General features: G+C 40.6%; 1 protein-coding gene across 1 annotated transcript; it reads left to right on the forward strand.

The window, feature by feature from the left end:
- The first annotated feature begins 1,623 nt into the window (after positions 1–1,623).
- On the forward strand, positions 1,624–2,649 carry LOC113249016 (diphosphoinositol polyphosphate phosphohydrolase 3-beta). The gene has a single exon (XM_026490596.3). The coding sequence runs from the start codon at positions 1,664–1,666 to the stop codon at positions 2,156–2,158; it is 495 nt and encodes a 164-aa protein (XP_026346381.3). The 5' UTR covers positions 1,624–1,663; the 3' UTR covers positions 2,159–2,649.
- The last annotated feature ends 17,592 nt before the right edge of the window (positions 2,650–20,241 follow it).

Below are 20,241 nucleotides of genomic sequence, written 5' to 3' on the forward strand. Positions count from 1 at the left end.
ACATCGAACTGAAAAATTTGAAGGGATTTCCATAGGCATGTTTTCCAAAACCCGAAGCCGTACCTATCAGTGAGAAAGAGAGAGAAGGGTGGAAGTGTGTGGAGGGTGAAGATTGTTGGGACTTCCTAAAAGGTGACTTGGGGTAGCTCTGCAGGTGTTGGGTGAATAGGACTCCAAGTGCCAAGGGCTGAAACAAGTAGACGAGTTTACCGTTAGGAAACTGAGGAACAGAGGTTAGGTAAGAGGAGTTCAAAAAAAGCGTTAAGTTATGGGCTGTGCCAACATGCCAGCAAGGCCAGGAACCTGCCACCCCAAATCAAGGAAGCGTCATTTAAAATGGAGTCGGGTGGTCAGCAGGGTGAGATCTCATGCCCTACCCCTGCAGTCAATTGCACACCCCAACAAGGACAAACAGTGCCTGGTATTCCCAGCAGGAAGCCGCTTACTTTCCTACTCCAGCAGGAGGAAGGAAGAATTTCTCCTCGACCAGCAACAAGCTCAGCCAATAGGAAAACACCACAACGGGGCCAATGAGAAAAACGTCAGCCCCTGGAACTGTCGCTTTCCTCCAATGGACTTTTCCTTCACAGCAGTGCGTCCCAACTGCCTCCCCTTCCCCAGAGAAGAAGGTTCCTCTGGTCTGATCTCCAGGCTGGCCCTGTGGGGTGCCATAGTTTGCCTGTCCCGAATTGCTTTTCCTCTGCTACACCTAAATAAACCCATTTTGCTGATAAGCTATAACTGGCTGTTTTACCTTTCAGGTGGACGAACCTGTTGAAGAACTAAAAGGGCATGATATGACTCAGCAAAGAGTAAGTACTGTCTTGCCAAGAATACCGAGGATCATTTTGACAACACCGGGCCCTCCTCAACCACAAGGCGGTAGCATTCATTAGGGGCAATGATGATGCCCTTGTCCTTATCACCTGTAAAATAAGTGTCTGTGTTTCATGCAACCTGCCAGGGAGGATGAGGAGAAAGGTCTGGCTGCGCCACAGCCAAGGTGAACTCAAAGGCCCACGTGGAAGCGCTCATGACCCTGGTCACAGTGCGGGAATTGAACTCCCTGTAGAAAGAGATTTCCAGCCTGCGAGGTGCGGGGCGCCTGCGCAGTGGGCCCAAGGCGCCGCGCGCGCGCCCGCGCGCGCTGCGGGAGCCGCGAGACCCCCGCCCCCGCCCCTCGCCCTGCAGCGTGAACGCGCACGTGAATGGGGACGGGGACGCGGACGCGCACGCGAATGCGCCTCACCTCGCTCAACCCCTGCCCGGCGGCTGAGGAGGGAGGGAGGCGCGCGCGGGAGCCGCGGGTGGGCGGTGTGCGGAGTGGCGGACCCGCTGGCGGTGGAGGCGGCGGCGGCGGCGGGGGCGGGGCGGCGGCACGAGGGCGGGCGCGGGGGCGGCGGCGCCTCGTCCACTCAGGCGGCTGCGATCGGGACCCTCTGGCCCGCACGAGGGACGAACTGACTGACGTACCTCGCCCGCCCCCGCCCCGCCCCTGCCTCATCTCCCCCTGGGCTCCCGGGGCTCACTCCTGGAGCGCCTTCTCTCCCTGCGGCTCTCCTCAGCCCTTTCTCTCCCCGGCACCTCAGGCGGCGGCGGCGGCGGCGGCTGCGGCGACCCCAGCAGCAGCAGCACTGAGCGACGCGAGTAGGCGGCCGAGACGATGAAGTGCAAGCCGAACCAGACGCGCACCTACGACCCGGAGGGGTTCAAGAAGCGGGCGGCGTGCCTTTGCTTCCGGAGCGAGCGCGAGGACGAGGTGCTGTTAGTGAGTAGCAGTCGGTACCCTGACCGCTGGATCGTGCCGGGCGGGGGCATGGAGCCCGAGGAGGAGCCGGGCGGTGCTGCAGTCCGAGAGGTGTTCGAAGAGGCGGGAGTCAAGGGGAAGTTAGGCCGGCTCCTGGGCATTTTCGAACAGAACCAAGACCGCAAGCACAGAACGTACGTGTACGTACTGACCGTCACTGAGATTCTGGAAGATTGGGAAGATTCGGTTAGCATCGGGAGGAAGCGAGAGTGGTTCAAAATCGAAGATGCGATCAAGGTTCTCCGCTGCCACAAGCCCGTGCATGCCGAATATCTGGAAAAACTCAAGCTGGGCGGTTCCCCAACCAATGGAAACTCCGCGGCTCCGTCCCTGCCACAGAGCGATGCCTAGTATGTACCGCTCCTGCACAGACTTCTGCTTTACGCCTACCTTAGAATAAATAGTGCCCGGAGCACTCTCATTCCTTGTGCGGTCTCACGGGGAGGAGGGGGGGCTTCTTTTGTCTCCTTGGCAGACCTCTGAATCACGCTTGCAAACTGTCTCAGTTGCCAGGCACTGTTTTCAGACAATTTGCACGTTTTTCAGATGCTTTGAAAATCGCTGCTTGGTAGCACCGTAACAGATTTCGGTAATCCTAAACCACATGGGTTTGTTGTTTGTTTGTTTGTTTGTAAAAGGTGCCTTAACTGCTTGCCCAGCCTTTAGCGTGTGTGTGTGTGTGTGTGTGTGTGTATGTACACGTTGTGGTTTTATTACATTGCACACACGTGTGTGTGTGCACGCGTGCCTTTTTGGTACCAATCTTGTGGTTTGTTTTGTAGTTGAACGCCTTTAAAATCTGAACATCTTGGTTGTGTGGCATCTTTATTTTTTTTTTCTTAACTTGCTTTCTGTTTCACTGCATTAGCCCTTGCTAGCAAGCCCTTCTGTGATGGGAATTGGTTTAAAGATTATTCATATATATACATATATATATATATATATGAATTTAAAAAGTATTTAAGAAATTTTACATCTTGTGGTGTTTCCGCACTGGGCAATAATTTTGTGTTCAGTAATGTGATCTAATTTGCCATTTTCAGAAGTTTCTTTACTTTTACGTACATGATTTGATTTTCAAAAGCATTTTCACCAGTGGTATTTTGTTGTTGCTTATTTGAAATGGCCGTTTCCCATATAGCCCGAATGTAATTTAGTAAAGTACTACTTTATACTGTGAATATCTTCTTGGGAATGTATTGTTAGCCAAACACATCCTGCTATGTACATACTATCATGAAAACTGTATTCATAGAGTGTGATTTAGTATGTTCAACTTCCAACTTCATTGCCCCATTCCAAATATCCTAAAACAACCATGGTCTCTCAATATAAACTAGTTTTTGAAAGAAAGTTATTTCACATATTTGAATGTAGTGACATTCCAGGTAACATTCCTACAGGTAACCATAGAAATGGAATTTATATGGTGATAAGATCCAAATCCAGTGAGGTACCTTTCTTGATACTCAGCTTTTACAGACTTCTTAAACTGTCAGGACACCTGAACAATCTCTCTTAAAGATTTAAGATAAATATTTTGTGTCAGAAGACAAACTCTTTTTGGTGCCAAACTAAAAATTCTTATATTTGCCTTGCTAACTTGCTTGAGACGAGGAATACCATCTAAAATACTTTAGTCTGTCTTGAAACTTCCTCTGTTCCACCCCAGCCACGTTAAAAAGTAGGTAAAAATTAAGCCAACTTCATGAAGTGGGCACTGTGGGGTGGATAGTTCATTCCTAATTTTTAGGGCAACTGAGAATATGTCATATCTTTAATCATTACTGATAGGTTTTTCTGTGTCACTCAGCTAACTTTGGGAGTCACTTATATGCACTCTATTAAGAAATTTTGAAAGTCTAGATATTTCTTGGAACTCCTTATCTTCTCTTAGGAAGGTTGAAGAAAGCCTGTTTTGTGAAGAGAGTATAGGTGGGTAATATCATCTTACCTATAACATCTAAGATCTAGAAAATATTCTACAACCTAGTAAGAAATGTAAGTGAATAATATCTAAATAATTTGTTATTCTGCATATTAACGTTTTAAAAAGAACACAGTCCCTCATAGAATTGACTTGTTACCTTTTTTTTTTTAACTTTGGTGCAACCATTTTTTTTTAAAAAAATCTTTGCCATGTATAAATGTCTGAATAAAGTACATATTTTAGTTAACAAAAATTAATATTGTCAAAGGAATGAGTAGAAAATCAACAGCTTTTAAAAACCAGTTATATAATTTCATATTGTAAATTATGCAGAATCATCTAATGTTTTTCAAAAATGTTTCTTTGTACAGAAAGATGTGTCTTATTTTTTAAACTTTCTAAATTCTACACATTGACCTTTCCTGTTAGAATAATCTAAATAGATATTCTCTGTAACCTGAGAATTTTCAAAATATAACTAACCTAACCTAACCATGTGTATAACTTACATCCTCTAAGAATTTGATGCACAGTTGGAATTTTCTCCCTGCAGAGTCAGTATATAGCACCCATGGATTATTTATGTGATGATTGCACAAAAAATGAACAGATGAATCTTTCAGCTCACACCCCCCCCAAAAAAAACAGGGCATTGATCAAAGATAATTAAGACTTTCAAATACGAGGTAGAAATTTGTTTTCAGCATGTTTTTGTAAATGCTGTTTTTCTTTTCTTTCTTTTTTTTTTTTTTTTTGTTTCCCAACTGGATAAGTGCCTATTCTTTAAAAAGTTTTAAAAAGATATGTTGGAATAAAGGTGATACTGATGTGCTTGATACATAATTTCTCTGGATGTCTATTATATTTTCTAAGAAACCTGTTTTGTTTTATCAAATCGCTGTTGAAAGAATTAACTCTTAAAGGGATGAGGGTGGCTATAAATAGTTTGAATTCCTTTGTATGGTTTCATTTGAAAGAATTGTAAAGATTTCAACATTTTTATATTAAGAAACATCAAACAAGTGTGTGTGTGAGAGAGAGAGAGCGAAAAGAGCAGGAACAGGCAGTTTGTAAAGTTGCAGCAATATTCTAGGGCCTTTCTGGGACAGATGGCTTAAAGGGCTCTGAAGCTGGAGCTGTTCTTCTCACTTTCCCTTTAAATGGAGCTAGTTAGAAGAAAGACAGTCCCTTTATCAAAAGTTGTTAACTGGGAGAAGGGAGGTGAAAAATCTGTGTTAGAGCCTAAGTACTAATAGCTTGCTAGAGTTTTCTTTTTCAGTGTCCCTTTGGTGGAAGCACCAAGAAAAACAGGAAATATTTTCAGCATCATTCTAGTATTGTAATCATCCTTCTGAATGATTGTTGGCCTGTTAGACTATGAACTCTTTTGAGGAGTAGGACCCAGCCTGAATCTTGCCCCTATTCTCAGGGCCTAGAAGAATGGCTAAAATTTGGAGACATTTGTTGTTGATCCACAGATTAGAAATGTCTACTACTAGTATATTCTTAATTTATTAGCTTCATATTTTACCTGGGACAATCTGTTATTTTCATGTGGCCTCAGAATGGAACTATATTGGATAATTCACTGAAGGCTGTTCCAATACAGAGTAGTTGAAGAACATTAGTAGACTCTTAATATTTATTGCCTAGAGGAATTGATGAACCAATAAACAGGTTTTTTTTTTAGGTAAATGGCATAGATGTTATTCAGATTTACTTTGAGAGAATCAGGTATGTGAACCCAATGATGATTGGAATTGTGAAGCACAGGTGAGCTCTGTCACACACCCAAGGACAAGTTCATCCTATGGTTTTGGACATTTCTCTGTTTATTACAATGACTATTCTCCAGGTTGTTACACTACCACTATATCCGTACAGACTTCTAATTTGGCATGTATGGCCTTTTTTGTGTTTTTATGATTATGTGTCTGTATTTCCCACCAGGTTGGTTATATGACCTTGAGTGCAAGGACCTAGTTTCCTTAGTCTTTTTATGTATCTAAAAGACATCACTTGAAATATGGTAGACATTACTGGAGATTTGTCTAAATAATATTTCATAATGACACTGAATGGGAAAGCATTCACCACCTAATCTGGTGTTAGTACACTAAATTGCTGTCTAGCATATATGTGTTTTTGTATACCAGGTGTCACACACTGTTTCAAGGCAACTGTGAGATACTAGCAAAAATTCTTACTCATGTCTCTATCATCCAGACGTGTGCCTCCTGATGGCAGTATCCTACACCACCTATTAAATACATTTGCCACATTTTGAACCTAAATCAGTCTGTGTCTCTAGACGTTGCTAATCTATAGAAAAGGGAATAGAGAAACATTACACCACAGAGTTGATGTCAGCAGAATCCAGACTGTAAGAAACTGTAGGACAAATGATCCAGTTTCTTCAGTAAATGAATTACCAGGATGAAAGAAATAAATGGAGGATGAACCTATAGATTAAGAGAGACTTAAGAGACACATCAACCAATTGTAATATATGGGTATTTTGGGGATCCTGATTTGACTAAACTAAAATAAATTTATGAGACAATCCAGATAATTATAAAATTGACTTGATATTTGATATTCATTGGAATGATGTTATTGTGATTATATTGAAAATGAGAGTTCTTCACTTTTAGAGATATATTCTTTTTTTTTAAGATTTTATTTGTTTGACAAGAGAGAGCACAAGTAGGTGGAGCAGCAGGCAGAGGGAAAGGGAGAAGCAGGCTCCCTGCTGAGCAGGGAGCCTGATGTGGGGCTTGATGGCAGGACCCTGGGATCATGACCGAAGCTGAAGGCAGCAGCTTAACTGACTGAGCCACCCAGGGAGCCCTAGAGATATATTCTTAAATATTTATGGTTGAATGATATATGGAATTTGCTTCATAATAAGTGGATATTAAGTGCATTAGAGATAATAAAACAAGGTTGGCCTTGAGTTGATAATTGTTAAAGCTGGGTGATGGTTAGATGATTGTTCCTTATCTATATTCCTCTTGGCTTTTGTATGTTTGACATTTTCCATAAAAAAGTTAAAGATAGTTATCAGAGTTCTTAATAAAGCTAGTATATAAGGCACAGAGAGAGGAGGAAGAAAAATTTTAGGTTGTTTAGAATATGTTGGCTCCAAGTTGTCTCTTCTAGCCTAAGAGGTCAAATGTCCAAAAAGAGAGGGCTGGCAAACTCTGGAGTGGCTAATGTTTCTCTTGCTACAAGCCAGTGTTAGCATTTTTTTCCTCTTAATTTGGCTCATTGAAACAGAAAGTTAAATTCTTATTGATTGGAAAATGGGAATGGATTCTCATGTTCTGTTAAGCAGGATATTTGACACAGTCTAGTTCATATCAATGTGAAAGAGCAAAGGAATAGAGTCTCCAGGGAACAAATTTATGGAATTTTATAAAAATCAATAAAATGCCATTTTGAATAGTTTTTTAGAAAAATAGTGGCTGTAGACTTGTTAGTTGCATATTCACTAACTTTAATGTTATATTCGAAGGTAGGTGAAGCAGGAAAGTAAGTTGTTAACATTCCTGACTGTAGATATTCCTTCTGTTTGGGACTATGGTTAGAATTCTTTAAAGGCAAAGCCTTCTAAGGCAGAGTTAGTGAAGCCGTGCTAAAATCAACAGACATGAGGTCTGTCCCAACTTTTGTGAGTAAAGAAGGAGAAGGCCGAAAGAACAACATTGAAGGCCCCTTCCAGGAAAGAGGAACACCTTTGTAAGTGTGAAGTACTGTGAAGCTAAAGCTGCCCATTCTACTCCTGCTCTCTAAATGTGTCTCCGTTACAAGAGCAAGCAGTTCTCTAGAAGCAGCAGTTTCTTGGAAAATGCCACATGAAAGGTTTACCTAAGAGTGTCCCTTACTAGCCCCAGCTGGGCAGAGCTTTCCCTTCCAAGGTTCCCCTGTTAGAAGGAACAGAAAAATTCCACAAAATTTCTCATCAGTCTTTTCTTGGAAGTCATTTCCTAATTTGAGTTTGCTCTAATTTTAGGAGTTTAAAATTTCGAGGCAGGGGGCACCTGGGTGGCTCAGTCGGTTAAGTGTCTGCCTTCAGCTCAGATCATGATCCCAGGGTCTTGGATCCAGCTCCTTATCAGGCTCCCTGCTTGGTGGGGAGCCTGCTTCTTCCTCTCCCTCTGCCTGCTGCTCCCCCTGCTTGTGCTCTGTCTCTGTCAAATAAATAAATAAAATCTTAAAAAAAAATAAAATTTCGAGACAAAAAGTCAGGCAAATGGACAAATAGTGGTTTGGAGTCCCAAAAGGCCATGGATCAAAACTGGTTGTGGCCTCTGCCAAGTTACTTTACCTCTTTAATCTTCGGTTTTCTCTTCTGTAAAATGGGGATAATCATACCCCTACCTTTATAAACAGCACTGCTTCTGAGAAGCCCTTTTGATCTCTTGGGGTAGAGTATACGCTTATGTTCCCAGGTACCCCACTGCATCGTTATTTCATAGTTCTTATCAAAATTATATTTTTATTATACTTATTAACCTGAATGTTTCCGTCTTCTGAACTCTGATGTTCCCTGCCTCTGGGACTGAGACTAGATTGTCTCTGTGTCCCCAGAGTCTGGCATGGGGCCTGGAATATGGTGCCCCACAGGTGCTCATAACATGTCTATTATATAAATGATTGTCATACCTCCCACTTGTCAAAAATATGTTGCTGTTATTTTACCAAGTATTTGCTGGAAAATGTGAAAATTGATATACCACAAGACTGGTATATACTCAAATTTCTTTTTAGTGGGAAAAAAAATTTTGTCTATCAATCATGCTTCCATTTTTCAGAATCTTCTAGTAACAACTATTCCTAACTTCTTAATACTATGGGATATTCCCTCAGGTGCTGAACTGGCCCCACCACTGCACTTGATAATTCACTGAACTTTCCGAAATACAAGTGTTTGAAAGATATGGTAGGCCCTTGCTATTTATTCAGTTTAAGAACTATTGAATGAATAAAAGTATGCCAATTATATCATTTTATTTTATGGATAAAAGATAGCAATCAGGATTATATGGTAACAAATTCCACATACAAGACAAGGCAAGGCCGAGACCTGAGTGATTCAACTGGTAAAGATACAATGAGCTACTTTTAGATTTAGACAATTTAAATACACATTGCAAAGAAGATGAGCTAATGGTGCCTGCTCCCCTGGTCCTTGTCCCACATACCCTAATGAACAAAGAAACGAAAGGGGCTGTATATGAATAGACATTTTTCCAAAGAAGACATACACATGGCTAACAGCCACATGAAAAGATGCTCAACATAACTCATCATCAGGGAAATACAAATCAAAACCATGATGACATACCACCTCACACCTGTCAGAATGGCTAAAATTAACACGGGAAACAACAGGTGTTGGCAAGGATGCAGAAAAGGGGGAACCCTCTTACACTGCTGGTGGGAATGCAAACTGGTGAAGCCACTCTGGAAAACAGTACGGAAGTTCCTCAAAAAGTTAAAAATAGAACTACCTTATGATCCAGCAATTTCAATACTAGGTATTTACCCAAAGAATACAAAAACACAAATTCAAAGAGATACATGCACCCCAATGTTTATACCAGCATTATCTACATAGCCAAATTATGGAAAGAGCCCAAGTGTCCATCAACTGATGAATGGATAAGGACGTTGTGGTATAAATATACACGATGGAATATTAGCCATAAAAAGAATGAAATCTTGCCATTTACAATGACATAGATGGAGCTAGAGATTATATTGCTAAGTGAAATAGGTCAGAGAAAAACAAATATCATATGATTTCATTCACGTGGAATTTAAGAAACAAAACAAATGAACATGGTGGGGGGAAGAGAAGCAAACCAAGAAACTCTTAACTATAGAGAACAAACTGATGATTACTGGAGGGGAGGTAAGCACAGGGAATAGGTTAAATGGGTGATGGGTATTGTGATGCACATCAGGTATTGTATGTAAATGATGAATCACTAAATTCTGCACGTGAAACTAATTGCACTGTATGTTTACTACCTGGAATTTAAATAAAAACTTGGAGAAAGGGGGGCTGTATGACTGTGTTCTGGGAAGTCACGGGGCTTTTAACCCATACTCAGATTAGCTGCAGTTCAGACCTATAGGAATATATGCAAGGGTGCAAGGTCACCATAGGTGAGCCATTCCCTACAGTTCCACTTTCACATATCCTGCGTGGAATTCTGTCTATAAACAAGCCACTGGTTGTGGCTACTCTGAAAATTCAGAATAGACCCATCCCCATCCAAAATTTGTTTCAGATGTTGAGATTGGTGATGCCACTTACATACCAAGAGGCTACTAAAAGGTTTATTACTCACGTAATGAGGCTTTATGAGGAAAACAAAACAGGCTTCCAAAGCTGGTCTGAAAATATCTTGAGAGAACAAGGAAAGGACACTGGCTTGGATTTTTGTTGCGGTTAGAGGGTGGGGCTGAAGTGAAGGATCTAATGCACAGCCAGGGGCTTGAATGGTTTGAAACTCTCAGTTGCACCAAAGGAGAGAGCACCCAGGGTTTTTATTAGCTTGTCCAGATGTGCAGCTGAAGGGGAAGGGTGAGGGGTGAAGTTTCAAAGCTGTCAACAAACATCAAAATAAAATGGACACGGACTTTATTACAATTCACCCCTGATGTTTGATGACTAAAATGTACCATGTTTCTCTTTTTTTTTCAAGTTTTTATTGAAATTCTAGTTAGTTAACATATAGTATAATATTGGTTTCAAGAGTAGAATTTAGTGATTCATTACTTACATATAAAACCCAGTGCTCATCACAAGTGCCTTCCTTAATACATATCATCCATTTAGCCCATCCCCTGGGCCACCTTCCCTCCATCAACCCTCAGTTTGTTTTCTATAGTTAAGAGTCTCTTATGGTTTCCCTCTCTTTTTTCCCCTTTCCCCTATGTTCATCTGTTTTGTTTCTTAAATTCCACATATGAGTGAAATCATACAGTATTTGTCTTTCTCTGACTTATTTTTGTTGGCATAATATACTCTAGCTCTATCCATGTCATTGCAAATGGTAAGATTTTATTCTTCTCAATGGCTGAGTAATATTCCATTATATATATATATATATATATATATATATATATATATATATATATATATATATATATGGTATATTATATATTATATATTATAATACATATATCTCACATCTTCTTTATCCATTAGTCGATGGACTCTTAAGCTCTTTCCATAATTTGACTATTGTTGATAATGCTGCTATAAACATCAGGGTCCATGTGCCCCCTTTGAATCAGTATTTTTGTGTCCTTTGGGTAAATACCTAGTAGTGCAATTAGTTTCAGGTGTAGAATTTAGTGATTCATCACTTATATACAATACCTCATGCACATTGCAATACCCATCACCCATTTAACCTATTCCCCCTTGCTCACCTCCCCTCCAGTAATCGTCAGTTTGTTCTCAATAGTTAAGAGTCTGTTTCTTGGTTTGCCTCTCTAGTTTTAGAGGAACTCCATACCATTTTCCAGAGTGGCTTCACTAGTTTGCTTTCTCACCAGCAGTGTAAGAGGGATACTGACATCTATTTTCTACCTTATGTAATTATTTTGAACAGCTAACCTATCCCCATAAATGTTGATCATACTCATTTCAGGATCTAAAAAGTGTTACTGCCTCTTCTTTTGAGGAATAAGCAAATTGAGGCTTATATTTTTTGGTATTGCTTAAATATTGGTAAATTTATGATAAACAATGTACAAGTAACATATGGGATAATCTTTCTCTGCATCCTTGCCAACACCTGTTGTTTCCTGTGTTAATTTTAGCCATTCTGATAGGTGTGAGGTGGCATCGCATCATGTTTTTTATTTGTATTTCCCTGATGATGAGTGATGTTGAGCACCCTTTCATGTACCATGTTTCTTCAATTGAATTTGTACAGTTTTAATAAGCCATTAAGGTTTTCTGTGAGGTCTATAGCCTGAGGCCTGTAAGGAAGATGAAACTTCCTTTCTTCTATTAATGTGTTCTGTCACATTGATTGATTTGTGAATGTTGAACCACCCTTGTATCCCAGGAATAAATCCCACCAGGCTGTGATGGATAATCCTTTTAATGTACTGTTGGATCCTATTGGCTAGGATCTTGTTGAGAATTTTGGCATCCATATTCATCAGGGATATTAGTCTTTAATTCTCCTTTTTGATGGGGTCTTTGCCTGGTTTGGGGATCAAAGTAATGCTGGCCTCATAGAACGAGATTGGAAGTTTTCCTTCTGTTTCTATTTTTTGAAACAGCTTCAGAAGAATAGGTATTATTTCTTGTTTAAATGTTTATAACAGCAGTGTACACAATAGCTAAACTGTGGAAAGAGTCAAGATGCCCTTCAAAAGACGAATGGATAAAGAGGTGGTTCATATATACAATGGAATATTACTCAGCCATCAGAAAGGATGAATACTCACCATTTGCTTTGACATGGATCGAACTGGAAGGGATTATGCTAAGTGAAATAAGTCAAGCAGAGAAAAACAATTATCAAATGGTTTCACTCATATGTGGAACATAAGGAATAGCATGGAGGACATTAGGAGAAGGAAGGGAAAAATGAAGGGGTGTGGGAATCAGAGGAGGAGACGAACCATGAGAGACTACGGACTCTGGGAAACAAACTGAGGGTTTCAGAGGGGAGGGCGTGGAGGATGGGTTAGCCCAGTGATGGGTATTAAGGAGGGCACGTATTTTGATGAGCACTGGGTGTTATACTCAAATGATGAATCATGGAACACTACATCAAAAATAATGAAGTACTGGAGGCTCTATTCTGTTCCATTGGTCCATGTGTCTGTTTTTGTGCCAATACCATGTTGTCTTGGTGATCACAGCTTTGTAATATAGCTTGAAGTCAGGCAACGTGATGCCTCCCACTTTGTTTTTCTTTTTCATCATTCCCTTGATGATTCAGGGTCTTTTCTGGTTCCAAACAAATTTCAGGATTGTTTGTTCTAGCTCTTTGAAAGATGCCAATGGTATTTTAACAGGGATGGCACTGAAAGTGTAAATTGCTCTGAGCTGGATAGACATTTTAACAATGTTTATTCTTCCAATCCATGAGCATGAAATGTTTTTCCATCTTTTTGTGTCTTCCTCAATTTCTTTCATAAGTGTTCTATAGTGTCTAGTGTGTAGATCATTTAACTCTTTGGTTAGGTTTATTCCTAGGTATCTTATGATGTTTGGTGCTATTGCAAATAGAACTGATTCCTTAATTTCTCACATTACTGAATTGCTGTATGAGTTCTAGTAATTTTGGGGTGGAGTCTTTTGGGTTTTCCACATAAAGTATCATGTTGTCTTCAAAGAGAGAGAGTTTGACTTCTTCTTTGCCAATTTGGATGCCTTTTATTTCTTTTTGTTGTCTAATTGCTGAGGCTAGGACTCCTAGCACTATGTTGAACAGTGGTAGTGAGAGTGGGCATCTCTGTCATGCTCCTGACCTTAAGGGAAAAGCTCTCAGCTTTTCCACATTAATAATGATATTTGCTGTGGGCTTTTCATAGATGGTTTTTATGATATTGAGGAATGTCCCCTCTATCCCTCAACTCTATGGCCAACTAATCTTTGACAAGTCAGGAAAAAATATCCAGTGGGGGGTTAACAAGGTGATGGGTATTAAGAAGGACATGTGTTATGATGTGCACTGGGTGTTACATGTAACTAATGAATCATTGAACACTACATCAAAAACTAATGATGTACTATGTAGTGGCTAACTGAACATAATAGTAAAAAAAACTCATTAGGCCATTGGAAAAAAAACTAATGAAGTACTGTATGGTGATTAACATAACATGATAAAAAAAAACTTCCATCAAATGTCTTCCTCAGCATTGTGTATTCTGAGAAATGAAATGAGTACCGTGGTCATAGTCAACAATGCCTAGAACTCGGAAGGGGATAAGGACTCTCTTGATGAAGGCTTGTATCATAGCTTCAGTATATATAGAGGTGTGTGTAATGTTGATTTGTATATTCTTATCTGTGAAACAAGAGATTCCCAGAGTCTTCACCCCAAAAGGGACAATCTTGAATAAAGAATTTATGTTGCCGCCACTGGCCAAACCAGATAACCAAGCCATAGACAATGGCCTAGAAGTCTAAAAATTTGCAGAAGGGGCCAACTGTTGCCCAGGGCATCCAGTGCTAAAATGACTGCCTGAAGTTTGGCTGATTGTGCTGATCCTTGGGTCCAGTACTTTGTCAGAGACATATGGGTTAAGAGGTGAAAAGCAGCAACAATCCACTTAGTTCCATCATGTGTGATTATGACAATGTATCCATAAAGTGTACAAACTCCCATTGCTCTCCACTAAATTAATCCCAAGATGATCCTCAGGTAGCTATAGGGGTGACATTTTCCAGCCCTATGACATCTGGCAAGAGACTGAGGACATGGAGGACCATTCCTACCTACAAGTGTGTTATGCTAGGGGACCCAGGTTTTGCTCCATACTGTAGGAAAGAGGCTTTGGTGACTGATGAGTTTGTAAGGTGCTTTTTCCAAGGCCCAAGGCATAATTAGCTGGATATGGAGGGTCATAAACTCAGGGCCTGTGAAATCCTCTATTTCCAGAAGATCCCAGTGTGTAGCCAGCAATTGCACTCTAATTGCACAGGACCTAATAGTGCAGTTTCTTGTGTCAAAATGCCACAGGCAATTTATGGTCATCATGGGTGGTCCAGAGACTCCAAGATGCATCAGAGTAGGTTGCTAAACCTCCACAATGAAAGAGTTTCTGGGGGACACTAATAGGAGTGCCTATAGTATTGCTTTTTGTGGGGGGTGCCATTCAAGTTGAGCCTATTTGCAACTAACAGTGTAAATAGGCTAAAATAAAATTCATAAGTGAGGAATATGTTGCCTTCAGAACCAAAAAAAGGACTAAAATGTGTTGGGATTGTTTTAATGTGGGTGCCGAGAGGGTGTGTTGTGCTTTTTTTGACAGTGTCAAGAATTGGCAGCTCTCAGATTGCTAATTTTCAGGAACTTATCTGAAATGGTGACACTCTGCAGTTAAGTGTGGGTCAATAACCCACACCCTTTTTGCGAGCTCCTTTTTGAATATTTGGATATCCTGAATTAGCGTTTTCAAGGAATCCCCTTGGAAAAGAATGGCATCAATGTAAATGTCATATTTGTGCTCCTGGAGAAAGTTGAATTCAGTTAAGGTCTTGCCTGCAAAGATTGTGTGAAATAGAATAGCTGTTGAGACCCTATGGATAGCCAGGTAAAGGTGTATCATTTCCCTTTGAAGGGGAAGGAAAACGGGCTGAGAAGCATTTAAAACAGGCACTAAGCAGAACATATTGGCCAAATCTATAATAGAAAAATATTTATCAGTTGTCGATTGGATGAAGTCAGCAAGTTCCATAGTATTAATTATGGGGGCCATAATGGGTGGTACTATAGCATTAAGATTATAGTAATCCATTGTGAAGTCCCATTTGTTCTTTCCAAGAGAAGAACAGGCCAAATTTGTCTGTGAAATGAAGAAGTAGTGGGGAACACCCCTTCTCTAAATAGGTCTTGTATAGTGGGTTTCAATCCTTGAAAGCTCTGTTTTAATTTACATTGGGCCATATTAACTAGACAAAGGTGGAGAGGATGTCCACCACATTCCATTTCTTTAAACCAGTTTGTACTTGCCAAAGACTTAATTTAATTTTGATTTATTACTTAATGGGTCAGAGTGCCCATGCCCGCTATTGGATATTTAAGGGCAATGGGTGCTATAACCATGGGGAATTTAGTCAAGGCAGCAATTATGATGGTTAAAATAAGGTATACCTGTTTGTCCTCTAATGTTCAGTAACTACCCTAAGATTATAGGAGTTACCATGATTACTGGTCAAAGTTCTCCAAGAAACAGCCAATAGGGTGTATATAATAGATATAATTTTTTTACATTTTATTTATATATTTATTTATATATGCTTAGCAGCCCAGAGAGAGTTCCTAGAGTCATGCATCAGGCAATTCTTCTTATCTTTACAGTGTCTTTCATATTTTCTGCTGTTTCCTGTGTGTCACCAGAGCTGCTTCACAACTAGCTTTCATCCAAGTCTAATCATTGCCCTCTAACAAGTTGAGCAGCAGTTATCTCCCACAGGAATGGTGGAAGAAAGCTGAAAATTGGGGCACCTGGGTGGCTCAGTCATTAAGCGTCTGCCTTCGGCTCAGGGCGTGATCCTGGAGTCCTGGGATCAAGCCCCACATCAGGCTCCTCCACTGGGAGCCTGCTTCTTCCCCTCCCTCTCCCCCTGCTTGTGTTCCCTCTCTTGCTGGCTGTCTCTCTCTCTCTGTGTCAAATAAGTAAATAAAATCTTTAAAAAAAAAAGCTGAAGATTGGCATCAGGTTGAAGTCTGCCCTTTGAAGTGGACTGAACAAGTCAGGAATAATCAAAGCCCAGGTCCTCATGAACCATTGCTGTCTAGCCATCTGATGGCATGAATCTGACCATTTGCTGCTTATATGCTCACAGAAAGTCTAAATCCAGAAATCACTATCTCCCATTCTTTGGGCACTTGATTGCACTACATTAATAACTGGCATTAACAGAAAAAAAAAAAACAAGTTAAATTTGGTAATGATAGTGTCCTTGCTGAGAAGATCGAAAAAGATAAAAGATAAACTAAATGAAAGATCAAGGATTATGATTAGTCTCACTCTTAAAATTTTTTTTGAGGAAACACAATTCCTATTCAACCTGCTTTTTATGGGGAGAGAGACTGAGAAACCTCCTTTATCCCCAGTCATGGTATTTCTTTAAAAGAAGCCTTCCTGGATGGAATACATAAGAGTTTACCAACACATCCTAATTTATTTTCAAAATGCTACTTTCTGATTAGGGCCCCCTTCCTGTCCTTTCCTTCCATATACTACTTCCCACAGAAAACTGGCTGGTGAGTTACATAAAAGTAATAAGAAAGGAAATCTGCACACAGCTCCCTGTTTATGTTAACAAGAGTTCATACTCCACTGGGTTCCTCAACATAACTTCACTAATCCAGGAACTTCTTGCCTAAGAAGATAAAAACTGGAAATAACTCTTTTTCTTTCCAGGAACTACTACAAGACCCATCAACTCTTCAATAAAAAATGTCAAGTGGCATTTTTCAATCTCATGACTCTTTGAACCATTTGTCTTAAAATTCTTACTACATTCACTAATCCAAACCATTCTATTATGATTGTTAATCCTAACTATGCCTTCCCCTGACATTTGTAGACTGCTCTACACCAACTTCAAAATCTGAATAAAAATCTCTCCTGCCCTGCCACCTGCAAGACTCTAAGGCTCAGTCCAGGTAGTGCTCTCCCTTACAGTGTTATGCAATAAAGTCACCTTCACTTAGCAAATCGGTTGATATTTGCGAAGTACAGTGTATGAGGAGCATTGTCACTGCTGCTGTACACCATGTGATAGTGGACTGAGCATGACAGAAGCCCAGAAACATAGAAGGAAATGATTAATCAAAGCATGTATAAAAATAGTAAAATACTTAATATCCATTTCTGTCACTTTGTTCTGAGAAACATTCTTCACAAAGGGTAACCTGGGGCTGTAGGTCTCCAGAGTTTCTGGATGCATAGGAAAGAGTGGGTGAGAGGGAAAAACAGCACCACTCTTCAAGCCCCGTTTCTCGTCCTCGGGAGACCCCGTGGTTCTGAGTCTCAGTGGCAGCCTCTCGCAAACCTCAATCCACATTTCACGTGCCTCAATCAGTGCGCATGCCTGTTGCCGTGCATGTCAGTTGCTGCACATGCGCGTTGCTGTCTGCGTGCCGTGTGCAGAGCTGAGGCGGACGCAGTCGTGTTCCTTCTGTCTTGATCCTTTCGGTCTGAGACGCCACTGGTAGGTCCACAAATTAGTCTTTCCAGAAATCTAAGTGTGAGTGACTGTAAAGTGGGTGGTATTGGGCCTCAGGCAAGTCTAGGTGGCACAATCGGTGGCCTCCAAGAAGGAAGGTTCCGGAGGTTGTCGTCCTCACAGGCGTTGTGGCCATCATGGCGCTTGTTATTGGGGGGAGCGGAGGGGAACAAGGGAGGAACGTGGGCCACGGAGGGAAAGGGTCAGATAAAGATGGGGGTGCACCTTGGGGTTATTATTCGCGGTGATTGAGTCCCAGAAGTACCTGGAACTGCCGGCAGAGCTCGGAAGCTGGATTCCTCACTAGGGCCCTGGGCAGGGAGCCAGCCAGGTGGGCAGTAAAAAAGGGTCTAGAAATGGGGAATGCTGTGGGGTTGTAACTGCATCTCCGAGACTTGTGGCGCACCGTGGAAAGTGCAAGGGAGGAACGGACCCTTTAGTCGGTATTGCAACTAAACATCTCTGCCCCTGCAGCCATATATCCTGGGACTTACTTTGTAAGTATTTTCGGGGCGCCTGGGTGGCTCAGTGGGTTAAGCGTCTGCCTTCCGCTCAGGTCCTGATTCCAGAGTCCTGGGATTGAGACCCCCATTAAGCTCTCTTCTGTGTGGGGAGCTTGCTTCTCCCTCTCCCTCTGTTGCTCCCCCTGCTTGTGCTTGGGGCGCTCTCTCTGTCAAATAAAAAAATAAAATCTTTTTTTTTTTTTAATAGAGAAAGTATTTTTGAAGTTAAAAAAAATTAAAGAAAACATTTAGCCCAGGTAGTGGTATAGCTATTCTCTTAAATACATTTTCCGAATACCAGTATTCTACTTTTAGGGTGAAATATGAGTGGGCTTGTAAAATCAAGCTCCAAAGCTAAACAAAGAAGAAATGATGAAAAGTCTTCCCAGCAAAGTGAAACTGTGGTTGTGAGTACTTTAATATTTGATGTTTTCTATTACCAGAAATTTATTTTTCTGAAAATTTTGTTGAACTACTATGGATACAGTGATAAGTTTTCTACTATGGATACAGTGATAATGGGAGGGAAACACTAATTCAGGAGAATTCCATTCTGGTGTTGCCTATGGAAATACTCCCTGAGATTTCTTTCTCATGTTTTTAAACAACAAATTGCACACATCTATCCCAGTATAATTTAAAATAGCCTCCAAAGTCCTTGTTGGTATTTCTTCTTGAGTAGTGAGTCTATGGGAACGGTAACTTCATTAAGAATAAGTTTATAGAATCTGGTTTTAAAAATGCCTTTATACTTATTTATGACTAGATATATCTATGTATTGTATGGTTCATATTGTTGGCATGTATTAACAGCAGAACTTTATTTGCACATATGTGTGCGCACATACCTAGGCCCAGCAGCCCGGTGATGAGCAACTGAAACAAAAGGAGGCACCACCTGCGAGTCAGGGTATGATACGTGATCAAGGGAATGAAGATAAAGGAGCACCTGTGGTTCAAGGTAAAGGGAAACGGAAGAAGAATGCTTAAAGGGGCAGGGGGCATATGAGGGCTACATGCATTATGACATACCAAAACAGGAGGAAGGAAAACATTAGAGATTATCAAACCTTTCCTGAAAATAGGCTGAAAATGTGAAGAGACCATACTTTGCAGCTTTGTGCAGTCCTTCACTATAGTGAATTTGCCCTTTTTCCAGAAGATTGATATTTTTTTGCTTGAAAATACAGACCTTGCCAAAGCAGAGGAAGCTGAATTTAGTTATAACTACAAAAATCGCACATTATTTCAGTAGTTTAATTTGTTTTCCTCAGAACATTGTTGTGTGACCTTTTTAGTCATTGCATCAAAAGTGTAAGTGACTTAAATAAAAGTGTAAGCAACTTTTAACAGCATGTGCATAGTGCCAAGTCAACATATCTTATAACACCTGGAATAAGAGCCTATTTGCATAGGGATGGTAGCCTTATTTTATGAGAAAACAGCTCAGGGATCATGGTTTGCCAAAGAGCACTTCACTCATGGAGGCATAATTCATATTTCACTCCAAGGTTTATGTTCTTCTTACCATCTATGTTGTATGACAAGTGAATGAAATCTTGCCATTTGCAATGACATGGATGGAGCTAAAGTGTATTATGCTAAGCGAAATAAGTCAGTCAGAGAAAGACAAATACCGTATGATTTCACTCATGTGGAATTTAAGAAACAAAACAGATGAACATAGAAAAAAGAGAGGCAAACCAAGAAATAGACTCTTAACTATAGAGAACAAACTGTGGATTACTGGAGGGGAGCTGGGTAGGGTGGAGGGGGTGGGTTTGGGATGGGTTAAACAGATGGTGGGTCTTAAGGAGGGCATTTGTTGTGATGAGCCTGGATGTTGTATGTAAGTGATGAATCACTACATTATACACCTGGAACTAATATTACACTGTACATTAACTAACTGGAATTTAAATATAAACTTTAAGAAAAAATAAAAACAAAAGTGAATGGTTTTGTATAAAATGCTTAATACTCAAATGTGTCTGTACTGTAAAGTAGCTAAATCCTGGCCCAGGAATAAATGCACTTCAATGGAACAAGA

The sequence above is a fragment of the Ursus arctos genome, chromosome X (genome assembly GCF_023065955.2).
Source record: "Ursus arctos isolate Adak ecotype North America chromosome X, UrsArc2.0, whole genome shotgun sequence".
Lineage (NCBI taxonomy): Eukaryota > Metazoa > Chordata > Mammalia > Carnivora > Ursidae > Ursus > Ursus arctos.